Here is a 13,666-nt window from a genome sequence, read left to right as displayed (position 1 = left end):
CTTTCTTGAACAATGAACATTCTGGTGTTCGAGACATCGCCACGAGGTCTATCTGGAGAAGTAATCGGTAAATTTTCTTTGTATAGAGTTTGCCCAGTTCCCTCAGGGTAAACAACAGCAATCCATCAACACATACAAAAACAAGTATACCTTGGTTTCTTCAATAAACTTTTAGCTTACATTTCTCGGGATTTGTATTTTTATCCTTAGCTTCTGAAGCAATGCGGTAAGTTGAGCTTTTTTTTCTAATAATATATCCCCGAGCACACGAGGCAAATCTATGTGGCAAGACGCAGAGCACCAGAAAACCATCCACAGTGTTGCTAATACCCCAGTCACACATAGACGCCGCTTCTACTACGTTGTAAAATTGTCCGAGAGCGTGGCCAATCGTGGGCCAAACGTGGGAGGATCTCCATGAGCGTGGTGTGATCGGGGTGGGGTCGGGAAGCTGCACGCTCTCCCCACGATTGCACAAAAGCCGGTGTAACACGAGAAAATTACTCCCACGAGATTTTTACTCCGGAGTAAACATTTCGTACGAAAAAGTTACTCCCTTTACGAAAAAAGCACTCCCCCATCGCACGAGAAAATTACTCCCCAAGACAGGTGAGCTCCGAGTAAACATGTCGTACAAAAGTGTTACTCCCTTGACGAATAAATAACGAATAAATTACTTCACCCCAACACGAGCAATTTAACTTCCCATGCCAGGTGTACGAAATTTGTACTCCCTTGTCCCCTGTTAGTCTTGGTGGTGGAAGGGGTGGACGGAGGGTAGCGCGACATTCGTTTGCGCGAGATCACTTATTGGCATTATCCCTTCGCCCGCATCCCATTCTTGCGTACGAGATTTTTACTGGAAGTAAAAAAAAATGGGGAGTACAAATTTCGTGGAGGGAGTAATTTTTTCGTGCCTTGGGGAGTTTTTTTCTCGTACGAAAAGTGTACTCGGAGTAAGAATTTCGTACGAAATATTTACTCCGGAGAAAATATTTCGTGGAGTAAAAATGTCGTGTTACACCGGGTCGTGGCCTAAAGAAAGCGTGGCAAAGTCTTATTAAGAACGTAGCAGGAACGCCATTATTGTACAAGCAGCGTGGTAGCTAGCATTGTGGTGAGATCTCTGTGGTTGTGATAAAACCACCATCAGGTCCGTTCATCCTCGAAGGTGGGGTATAATCGCAGTCAAAATCCAGCACATGGCAAATAACAAAAACTACATCAAGACTGTACTGCGCCACGAACCGTTTACGCTTGTTTTGTACAGTTCAAAATTAGGGTAGGGAGAGCGTGCAGCTTCCCGATCTAGCAGATCCCACGCCGACCAAACCACGCTCATGTCTTTTCTGCAGCATTTCTGCATAATGTCATCTTTCGCCGAAGCAACGGGTTTTTTCTGGAGCAAAACATTTTACTGCAGTAAAATTGAAATCAAGAATGCTGCAGTAAAACGGTGCTGTTGTTTTACTGCAGAAAACCTGTTTACACTTTTTCTGCAGAATTTTGTACTGGCTCATTATAATGTTGGAGCACGCGAGCCCCCCTCTGTCGAGAGATGGACTCATCCAGAATTACCAATAGTTACAAACTATTATACTATCCCAGGGGGCGGCGAATACAAACGCTTCTTTACAAGGTCGTTCGTTTTTCTCCAGAAAAACTGTGACAGACTATTCTGCAGTAAAACAACATCACCGTTTTACTGCAGCATTCTTGATTTCAATTTTACTGCAGTAAAACTGTTTTACTGCAGAAAAAAAACGTTGTTCTCGCGAAAGATGACATTATGCAGAAATGCTGCAGAAAAGACAGTTTTTCTCCAGCATTTCGGTTTTTCTCCAGAATAACTGAATAATGTCATAATCCGCCAAGAGCCAGTACAAAATGCTTCAGAAAAAGTGTAAACAAGTTTTTTGCAGTAAAACAACCGCACCGTTTTACTGCAGCATTCTTGATTTCAATTTTACTGCAGTAAAATGTTTTGCTCCAGAAAAACCCGTTGCTTCGGCGAAAGATGACATTATGCAGAAATGCTGCAGAAAAGACAGTTTTTCTCCAGCATTTCTGTTTTTCTGCAGAATAACTGAATAATGCCAAAATGCTGAAGAAAAAGTCTAAACAGTTTTTCTCCAGTAAAATAACATCACCGTTTTACTGCAGCATTCTTGATTTCAATTTTACTGCAGTAAAACTGTTTTACTGCAGAAAAAAAAACCGTTGCTCTCGCGAAAGATGACATTATGCAGAAATGCTGCAGAAAAGAACGGTTTTTCTCCAGCATTTCTGTTTTTCTGCAGAATAACTGAATAAAGTCATCATCCGCCAAGGATACACAGCGAAACCACTACCGCCGCTGAACAGGCTCGTCAGTTTCACTCCGTTATGCACAAGCGGCGGACTACGGTCATTGTGAAAAAATGCAGTGCGTTCAGTTTCATTCTGTGAGTTCCACAGCTTGACTAAATGTAGTAATTTCGCCTTACGCGACTTGTTTTTCTTTACGCAATACCAACAAGTTCTAGTCTTTCCTTCATTGTTAGCTTATGTCTTAAGGTTTATTTGTAGACAAATATACAGTATTTGACAGCTCATGTCAATGAAGGTTTAGTCGAGCCGACAAACAAACAAACAAAGAGTGAATGAGAATACCAAACAACTGAATGTAACTTTTATTCTTCATTTAAACAAGAGATTAGACACTCACGCATGTATGCAAACACAGAGGGACAGACAGACGCACGCACGCGCACACACAGACACAAATATACGCAGACACACACAGACACACACACACACACAGACACACACACACACACACACACACACACACACACACACACACACACACACACACACACACGCACACACGTGTAAACACACACACGTAAAACACACACACACACACACACACACACACACACGCACACACACACACGCACACACGTTTGACCAAATTATAGGTTGATAAGATGTAAATGTAAATAAGATGTGTGTACTTACCAATGGCATATCGTCTATAATGTTGGATAATTTCCTCTGGGTTTTCTCTGATGCGTGTGTTGAACCAAGAGAGATACGTCTTTTCGTTGTAGCCCCCGCAAGCATAGTTATAAAAATCCTGCAACAGAACAAACACACACATAGAGTGACATGGTATATTTTTGTTATGTTCATATGTATTACTATAAAGTGGACCTCCCCCCCGCACCGAGTCGCATTCAAATGACTAACTGACGACTACATTGTGAAAAGGGGAAACTGTGTGTCCCCTTTCAGATCTGGTCATGAAGAAAATAGGTCCTAAAGGGTAGGTATTGTTAAAGGCACAGTGCAGCTCACAGCCTTCGTTTTGCGTTTTTGTTGCAGCTGAGTGCATTTACAGTTCAAAAATCCTCCTATGGCAGTACAACAAACCCAAAACTACCCAACGACGACATCTGTGAAGCTCGACAGTTTCTTGTTCACGCGAGTGCATAAATTACCCTAGTTATTACGTGGTGTTTGGTCGGAGTTCGATTCAACTGAGTGATTCCGGCCTCCATTTTGTTTTACACAAACTCATGATGACGTCTGACATAGTTTGCTTGTGACGTGTCTTTTTGTGCATGATGTGGTGATCTACCTGATCTAAATTTAGATCCGAAAATAGGCCAAGACCAGCCGGGTCCGAGTACGAAATTAATTCGTAAAAAAATCGCAGTTCTTGACTCTTTGGGCGCAAGTCAATGAAACTTGGTAGTTCTTCTAACGGATAGCTGCCTGAGGTATGACTAAAAGCCCCAGGGGCTCCGTGCACCTGGATTTGACAAGTTCAGTACCTTTAAAATGGAGGTAAATGAACACAATGTAGACAACTACATTCTTGAAAACGGTCTTGAAAGGGGGGGTGGTCTTTCACCGTGGGGTTTAAAAAAACGGGGCGGGGTGTATCACTGTAATATGACATAGCATCTGAATTCCACTACTACATGTATTACTGTTTCAGCCCTTATTAATAGTTACGTAGCTGCGGTGTGCCAGGGAGTGTTCCAATCTGGTATAAAGATGAAGAAAAAGTCGCTCGGAATATTAGCCTTGTGAAAAATGTCACCTTTGTGACGCAAAAAAATGCCGCAGAAGGGCAAGAAAGAAACGACAGAAAAACGGGGAGAAGAAGAACGTGGAAGAAGAGAGAGAGAGAGAGAGAGAGAGAGAGAGAGAGAGAGAGAGAGAGAGAGAGAGAGAGAGAGAGAGAGAGAGAGAGAGAGAGAGAGAGAGAGAGAGAGAGAGAGAGAGAGACAGATACAGAGACAGAGAGAGAGAGCGAGAGAGAGAGATAGAGAGTGGGAGAAACAGAATGGAATAGTATTAACAGTGATGACAGCAACTTTCGGTTGGTTGACGGTGGAGTTATTTAATTGAGTTTATACAAGCAGAACCCATTTGGAAATAGAAACTTTCCTATTTTTGCACTTCACATTTTCATGAACATAAGTTCTAACTAAAGTAATTTTGCTGTTCTTTTGATTGAGCACTCCGCAGAAGTTTCTTTTTTTCTGTCAGAAAGTGAAAAATCAAAATGTTCTGCTCATGTCAGGAAAGGCCTACAGCGGCCGTGATTGATGTTTCCTTTATTTTTCCAATATCAGATATTCCGAAACAAAAGTCACATCAGCTTCGCACGGAAAACCTTTCCCATATTAAGCCCAATTTGTCCAAACTCTGTCGAGCACAAAAATCGTGGTCTGAATCTCCGACGCAACAGCTGTTCTTCTTCCAGTTTTAAAGTTAGTGAAAAGAGATGGTGAAGAAAAAAAAGTCCACCAGCCCCCTCTAGAGACGCAATCTTAATCGAGATTTTTCATTTTTCTTGAAGAGGCACTCTCTCAAAAATGGTGACTCGTGCGCGCTCGATAGTGACGAAGATAAACGACGTGGCGTAACCCCGGCGCGAAGAGCCGTCATGTATCACCCGCTAGGGTGCGCTGAAACTCCCCAGAATGCCGCTTGAAGGGAGCATCTTGGGAAGGTTGGCTTTGCGCAAGCGCGATAATAGACTTGCCAGAGGTCAGGCGCGTGTTTCAAAACGATACCGGTTTTCGGGAGACGTCGATTTCATTCAACACAACTCGTTTAGAGTTTTCTGGGGAGGATGAATCTCTCTGGCTCTGTTATTTCACCGTTATTTTTCCTTTTTCTTCGTCTTTTTCTTCTCCTGTCTGTCTCTCGGCGGTTTCAAGGGAAGCTGTACGGAGTGGAGTGGAGTGGAGAAGAGAGGTTTGTGATTGATAGCGTAAACACTCTCCTTGAAATCATTCTGATATTAGTCGCGGGGCTAAGACTTCAAGATGGATAGGTATTGGCCCGACTAGCGAATCAATTAAAATGTTACGCCGATAGCTGGACGCGGTTAGCTAACAGCTTTTGAAAGGACGGAGGGATACGTGTGAAGGACGAAACTGTCGGTGGTGGAATATATGAGATAAGTGCGAACTGACCAGTTGAAAAGGGCGGGATTTTCATCCGTGTATTTCATCAAAAATGATTCTGCAAGATTGTATTTCTCGTCTGTTTGCCAAAACGGGCGGACGGAACGAACTGGTGGTTGAGGTTATTGCCTACTGTCCAGTTGATGGGGAATGGGTTTTTATCAGTGTTTTTCATTACATTCACCCGGCTAGCAAATCGATTGAAATGGTACGCCGAGAGCTAGACGCGGTTAGCGAACAGCGTTTAAAAGTAAGGAGGGATACGTTAGTGACGAACCAAACTGTCGGTGGTGGACATTTTTGAGATAATTGCGTACTGACCATTTGAAAAGGGCTGGATTTTGATCAGTGTATTTCATCAAAAACGATTCTGCAAGATTATAATTCTTGTCTGTTTGCCAAACGGACGGACGGAACGAACTGGTGGTAGAGATACTTGATGTAATTGCGTACTGTCCACTAGGATGGGGAATGGGTTTTGATCAGTGTTGTTCATTGCATTACAAATCAATCAAAATGTCACGCCTAGACCTGGACGCGGTTAGCGAACAGCTTTTGAAAGGAGGGAGAAATACGTTTGACAGACTAGACGGAACTGGTGAGTGGTGAAGGTATTTGAGGTAATTGTGTAGTACTGCCTTTTGGGTAGGGTTTGGTCAGTGAGTTTTATTACACATTGCCGGGCTAGCGAATCAATTTAAATGTTATGCCGAGAATAGGACGCGGTTAGCAAACAGTTATGAGGGAGGGATGCCGTTTGACGGAACTGAAATGCGGTGGAGGTATTTCATGTCAGTAATTGCGTACAGTCCACTTAATACGGGCGGAGTTTTGATCACCGTGTTTCGTCATTAATGATTCTGCCTAGCAACATTGTAATTCGTGTCTGGTTGCCTTGCATGAAACGGGCAACATTTCAGGTAGTGGGTTTCTTACAATACACTGCATTTGTTTAGATCTGTACGTAGTCGGCTTCCTTAAAAACATGTTATTATATGCAAACATCTGTGAATGTTTATTTTACCCTCACCACAGACGCTCTACCAGGAGGGTCTCGGAATCTCCGATTTAAATTTTAAGTGGGTCCAAGCACCCCGCCCGTCATTTGAACTTTAGAAGGTCACAAGACCAAGATGAATTTTTTGAAATATCACGAAACGTGTTTAAGTTTGTTATCGGTTACTGGGACAGGCTGATCTTTCTTAACCCAGTGTGGGATTTTCAGTGGGGCGACCACCCCCAACCCAGCGCGTCCCCGGGTGGCGGATAGGGGAACGGTCTTCAGATATGGAGATCAGCCGCTTGCGGCCGCGGACCAAACTGGCTCCGGGTGGGATCCCGGAAAATCCTCCCCCCTGTGCTCTCAGGGTAGGACGTACGGGCCATGAGCTAAGGGTGAGGTAACCCCGACAGAAAACCCCGAATGCTGAAGACGGAGGACCCGGGCCGCACGGCGCATTCTAACAAACCACGGGTACACGCACTTACGCAAATGATGACACAATCAACCAGCACAGATGGAAATGGCGCTCGCCCATTGAGGACCCCCCAGGGTGGAGCAGCGTCGGGTCCCATGCCTCAAAGGGACCCAGCCCCAACTACTGGAGGTCCCTCCCGTCCGTCTTGTCACGCCAGGGGACGCCGGAGGAAAGTGACTGGCACCACCACAACCAGGAAGAAACCCAGTCAGCAGCGACCTTTCCAGGTCATGCACTGGAACGCAGAAAGTATCCTGAACAAGAAGACAGAGTTGGAGCATATCCTGCATGAGAAGAACATCAACATCTGCTGTATTCAGGAGACGCACCTGACACCCCAAAAGTCCTTCAAAGTGAGAGGCTACCAATGCCTTAGGTCCGACAGAACAGACCGAAGCAAAGGAGGAATCCTGACCCTCATCAGGAACAACATCAATGCCTGTTTGATAGAAACGCACATGGAGGACTCCGAATATCAGGTGATTCGAATCCAGACGAAGACATCAGAATTCCATCTTGTCAACTTCTACTGCCCCAATGATAGACACCTCGCCCTTGACACGATCCCCGCAAAGGCCTCCAACTTCATCGTGGTGGGTGACTTCAACAGTCATTCACAGAGTTGGGGATATGACCACCTGGATCGGAGAGGAGAAGAGGTGGAGAACTGGCAGGACGACAAAGGTCTCATCCTTTTGAACAGTCCCTTTGACTGCCCTACATTCTACTCCAGAAGATGGCACACTACATCAACTCCTGACCTAGCCTTCTGCACGGAAGACATGCACCAGCTAACCAGCAGAGAGGTCGGAGAACAGCTAGGTGGAAGTGACCATCGGCCAGTCTTTTTGACCCTGGGCATGGAGTCCTGCACTGAAGCTTCCTTCCCTCGGTGGAACTACAAAAGAGCGAACTGGTTCCTCTTTAGACACCGCACCAGCGAACTCACCAAAGACATCAGAGTCGAGGGTCGAGACATCAACATGGTGGCGAAGGACTTCAACATGAGCATCCTCAGAGCAGCGCGTGAGTCCATTCCCAGGGGTGCCAGGAGAGACTATAAGCCCTACTGGAGCAATGAATTGCAGGAACTGGATGATGATCTGGCAGACGCCAGAAGGGAAGCAGAAGTCAACCCGTCACAAAACAACAACATCCGCCTCCAGGAAGCCAAAGCCAAATTTCTCAAAAAGAAGCTACAGGCAAGACGGAGAAGCTGGCAAGAGAAAACAAGCTCTCTGAACCTTGAGAAGGATGGCAGAAAGCTCTGGAGGCTCACCAAGCAGTTGAATGATGAGAACACCAGCAGAGGAAAGATCGCATTAGAAGAGAACGGGAAGGTGCTAACTGGAAAGCATGCTGCCAACCAATTTGCTGAAAGCTATGCAGCTGAGAGCAACCTCCATGTTAGCCCCGAGAAACAGAGAGAAGCAAGAAGAGAGAAAAGAGAGAGACCTGCCAGACAGTCGACAGTGGACGCCATGAGTCAACCACTCACACTCCACGAGCTGCACTCAGCTCTGAAAAAGTCAAAGGCGAAGAAGTCCCCTGGCCCAGACGGCATCACCAACGAGATGCTAACCCACCTTGGTAGTGCAGCAGAGAACAAGCTACTCGAGGTCTTCAACAGCAGCTGGCAAGAAGGATCGCTACCACAACTCTGGCGAGAAGCGATCATGATCCCCATCTTAAAAAAAGGGAAGGATCCAAAGAAGGCCACCAGCTATCGCCCAATCAGCCTCACCAGCTGTGTTGTGAAGACCCTGGAGAGAATTGTGAACGAGCGCCTCAGGTGGTACCTGGAATCCAGGAACCTCCTCGCCCCTGAACAAGCTGGATTCCGACAGTTCCGCAGCACTGAAGATCAGGTCACTTACCTGGCGCAAGAAGTTGAAGATGCCTTTCAGGAACAGAAGCTGGTCTTCGTCACCTGGATAGATCTTCAGAAGGCCTTTGACAAGGTCTGGAAAGATGGACTCCTTGTAAAACTGCTGAGGAAAGGCGTGTCCAGCAACATGTACCAGTGGATTCGCTCTTACCTCTATAACCGCAGGGCAAGAGTTAACGTCGACCAGACCAAAAGCAAGAAGTTCCTCCTTCGTCATGGCGTCCCTCAGGGCGGAGTCCTCTCCCCCACACTCTTCCTTCTCTTCATCGACGATCTGGTGTCTGAGATGCCCAAGGGGATCAAAGCTGCTCTCTACGCAGACGACCTTGTGATCTGGTGTAAGGAGGAGCACGCAAGTACTGCCACCTACAGAATGCAGCAAGCGGCAGATAGGCTGAACGCATGGGCAGAAGATTGGTGCGTCTCCATCAACAAGGAGAAATCCTCCACCACCCTATTCACACTGTCGCCAAAGCAGAAAGCCGGAACCATTAGGCTTGGTGGAACTCCTCTGAGAGAGGATGAAGAAGCAACGTACCTTGGTGTCACCTTTGATAGACGGCAGACCTGGAAACCACACATTGCACAGGCAGAGACAAAGGCCCGGCGCAAGCTAGCCATACTCAGGAAGCTGGCAGGTACCACCTGGGGAGCGAACGAGAAGATACTGAAGACAGTATACCAGGGAACAATCAGACCCCACCTCGAGTACGGCTCCACAGCGTGGTCAACCTCAGCCAAGACAAACCTGCAGACCCTTGACCGTGTGCAAAACCAGGCCCTCCGACTCATCACCGGTGCAATGAAATCCACGCCCATCAAGGAAATGGAGAAGCTTACCACCATCCAACCCCTCTGTCAGAGAAGAGAAGCTAAGACTATGGTACAGGCCGAGAAGCTCAAGTGCCTACCCGACCACCCCATGAAGCACAGACTGAGCAACCTCACCAAGAACCGGCTTAAACGGAGCAGTTTTGTACACGAGAGCAAGAGACTTTCTCGACAGTACAGGGAAGTCCTTCCACAGAACACTCTACCTCTGACTCAAGAAGAAGAGGAAACCCCCAAGGCAACAGAGAAACCAGGCATCCAGATCTGCACCAGTGTTCCACATGTTACCTCAGGAGAAGATCAGAATGACACAGCTCGACAGGCACTCACCTTAGCCCTGATCGACGAACAGTACCCAAAAGAGGCGTGGATCCATGTATACACCGATGGATCAGCAACTAACGCCGTGCTCAATGGAGGTGCAGGCATTCTCATCCAGTTCCCTGGGGGACATACAGCTACATCCAGCGTTGCCACTGGCAAACACTGCACAAACTATAAAGCAGAAGCAGAAGCTCTCATGCAGGCCGCCTCCTTCGTTCAGGACTCCGCAGACCCTTGCTACCAAGTTGTCTTCCTCTCGGACGCCCTTTCAGTCCTTCAGGCCCTAGAGAACGACAAACTCCCACAGCTGGCCAAAGCATTACAGATGGTCAGACAAACCAGAAGAGTTGTCCTCCAGTGGATACCAGCACACTGTGGGATACCAGGAAATGAAAGGGCAGATGAGCTGGCAAAAGAAGGAGCCGTGGAAGACCAACCTGAAAACAGTGTCAGCTTTAGTGAGCAGAAGACAATCATCAAGGCATTGATGAGGCCAAGGACAAACAGAGATGACTACCACACAATGTCCAGAGAGCAGCAAGTCAACCTCATCAGGCTGCGTACTGGCCACAACAGGCTCAATGCTCACATGAACCGAAAGTTCAAGCTGGCGCCATCACCAACCTGTGCCTGCGGTCAAGAGGACCAAACAGCGGAACACATCTTACAGCGATGTCCCTTACTAGATGAGGAACGAAAAGAAGTGTGGCCGTCACCAACTCCCTTGCAGACCAAACTATACGGCAGTCGACAGGAGTTGGAGAAAACGACAACATTTATCACCAGTGCTGGACTGATTGTGTAACCTCTGCGAACGCCAAGAAGAAGAAGAAGAAGTTATCGGTTATATTTACATCGTAAATTCGCGTCGGTACCTATCTGGCAACACATTTTTTTCGTCTTGGACATCTAGCCAAGTGTGCGCTCTTGTCCAATCTGCATCGAAACTACTAGACGATAACAAGGGACCCCCTTAAAGAATTTCTAGAATATTTTTGTCGGCTTCTAGTGCAAACATTACGCAGGAACGCACAATTGTGGGAGCCCTGCATCAACCAGTTAGTTATAGTTATAATGGGGTTGGTGGAGTCGTGTGAATTGGAAGGAGAGTGGGGGGGGGGGGGGGGGGGGACATAACAAAACAGAGACTGATGAACGAGAATTAAAAAACAAAAATATTAACAGCTATTGTGTTTTCAGCGTAGCAATAGGGTCCGATATTTAGACGAGACAAGTATAATGCCGACGAGTCGAAGACGAGTCGCATTATACTTGTTCGAGTCTAAATATCGGACCCTATTGCTACGCTGAAAATACAATAGCGATTATATAGCTGTTCTGACCTTTATTTGTTGTTCCAAACTTACAAAATGACAGTTTTTGCGTCGATGCGTTGATCTCAGGTTTTGATAGCAGACGCCGTTTCTTATGCGCATTAGTTTTGCGCAGGCGCCACACTGACTTTGGAAAAACACAGCTGTTAAACAGCTTTTTATTAGTTCATTCGTATACAACAAAAAGAAGTTTGAGGTTTTTTTAATTTTGAACAAGACTACTTATGAAGAAGACCAAAACACAACATCAACGGAAAACTAGAAACAACTGAAGAACTAGGATGCAACAAGGGGAGGAAAAGAAAACAGCTAATCCGTACAAAGCGAGCAGACGGCAGCGACGTTTCCAGTTTGGGTGAATGGCATTTATACTTGTCTCGTCATGAAGCGAATTTTTCAACCTCAGTTATAAACGACTACATGAATGTTAGTGCCATGGGTTGTACATCAATACTTCAGAGGGGAAGTGGGGTATTTAGTGTGGAGTTACGAGATAAGAAAAGCCGAATGCGAAAATTTGTATCAGTCGGCAACTGTGAACTTAGCTCACAGGCACACAAAAACGGCTGTTCCGTTGTACTCCCCTGTTTGTACTACATCTTTCGACTTTGGGCATTTTGTGGTGTTTAGCGACAGAAAATAATAGGTTTAGTCCTGTTTCATCGGGAAGTTAGCAGAAAAGGGTATGCTATCGACATTTGTAAAGCTGAAAAACATTCCCGAGAAGAATTTCAAGTTGTCAGTGTATGGTGTTGTCGATCAGTGAAACATCGTGTGGTACAGGCGGGTAAACCGGAACCATGCGTCTTTGTTATTGACAATATGCTTTTGGATGCATGGTATTGAGGAAAATGGCCGACTTCCGTAGCATTATGCTTTGATGATCGGAAGAGACCATCCAATCACAGCCCCCGAATTCCCCCACGTGTTCATCAGAATAGCTATATATATAATTATATCATGAACAGACACACAGACAATATAGTAGTACACGGACATACAGAGAGCTAGGCAGATATTCAGAAAAAAAAGCGAACTGGTAGCAGATGGTTTAGTGAAGGGGACCGGCGGGAAAAAAAGTACCTCCAAGCAGAATAAAAACAACCAGGAAGAGAAAATAAAAGAGCAGAACAGAAGAAAAGGCGGGAAAGAAAGAGAAAATGACAACCCACAGATGTTGGAAATAGCAAGACATACTTATCGACGCATCAACACGACAAAGAACCTACATACAGTTTAAACAAAGCAAACGTTCACAAATAGGCGATGGCTGCCTTAAAAAGAAACAACAAAGGAAAAGAGAGAAAAAAATAGGAAAACCAAAATAGGTGACTACGCTAATTAGCACAATCTTATACTCCAACATATGGTCCTGTGTTCTTCTTTGAGACATGAAAGCGTTGCGAAACACCAAACTCAGACAGTCTCTTTGTTGTGCAAATGTTTATTGGACTCAGGATGTTGCAGCAAATATTGACTCGAAATGTCACTTTCGACACTACCCACAATCTGCCTGGACTTTTCCGTCGCTAAGTTTGTCCGATTTCACAATATAGTCTTCATACACCCACACACGCGTAGACGTATGTTCGAAAAAAAACGCACAGACACAGACACACGCACACACGCACGCACACACGCTTACACATTCTCTCTTTCACAGACACAGACACAGACACACACACGCGCACACACACACACGCACACACACACACATACAAACACACACACATACACACACACACACACACACACACACACACACAGATGTATACACCTGCACATCCATGTACGCACACCCCCAAACACGCACTAAAGACAGTGATCGAGTCAATAGCATTCGGATTTTTTTTCTCTCCAACTTCTTCCATCGTCTTATCATTCTATTACCACCACCACTACTACCAGCCAAGATCTTCCCCAGCACTTGCCACAATGTTCAACTGCAGCGCGAAAACAGCACCGTGCCTATCGAGTGTCTGACCTAGTTGATCGACCGTCTGCTGCACCAAACCGCCTTAAATGAGAACACCCATAAGCAATCAACAACTTCAGCGTAACCCTTTCATTGCGAAGTACCGTTCCGAAAATATCCACAATTGTTCCCATCGATTTTTTTTACCAACTCGTTAGACACACCTTACTGGGTCTTGCCTCCCTCTGTTCACGTGCAACTCAAAGTTCAAGCCTACATTATATCGCATAAAATGGCAAACCGTAACTATCACTAACGCTGCAATAGTCTGACTTAAAGACTCTCAAGTCACCATCTCAACCGCAAAGCGTCACCTGTGGAATGTTTATTAGATCGACCGTCTGTTACGCCAGTCTACCTTAAGG

General features: G+C 45.8%; 1 protein-coding gene across 1 annotated transcript in view; it reads right to left on the bottom strand.

The window, feature by feature from the left end:
- Nucleotides 1-13,666, bottom strand: part of LOC138952686 (membrane metallo-endopeptidase-like 1) — a 152,266-nt gene that overhangs the window by 42,775 nt on the left and 95,825 nt on the right. The window contains exon 3 of the mRNA XM_070324388.1: nucleotides 3,004-3,121. Within this exon, the coding sequence (XP_070180489.1) occupies nucleotides 3,004-3,121 (118 nt within the window). The remainder of the gene's footprint in view (nucleotides 1-3,003; nucleotides 3,122-13,666) is intronic.

Source organism: Littorina saxatilis, linkage group LG2 (genome assembly GCF_037325665.1).
Source record: "Littorina saxatilis isolate snail1 linkage group LG2, US_GU_Lsax_2.0, whole genome shotgun sequence".
Taxonomy (NCBI): Eukaryota; Metazoa; Mollusca; class Gastropoda; order Littorinimorpha; family Littorinidae; genus Littorina; species Littorina saxatilis.
Note: the sequence above shows the minus strand (reverse complement) of the source record. Positions and strands in the feature narration are given on the sequence as shown.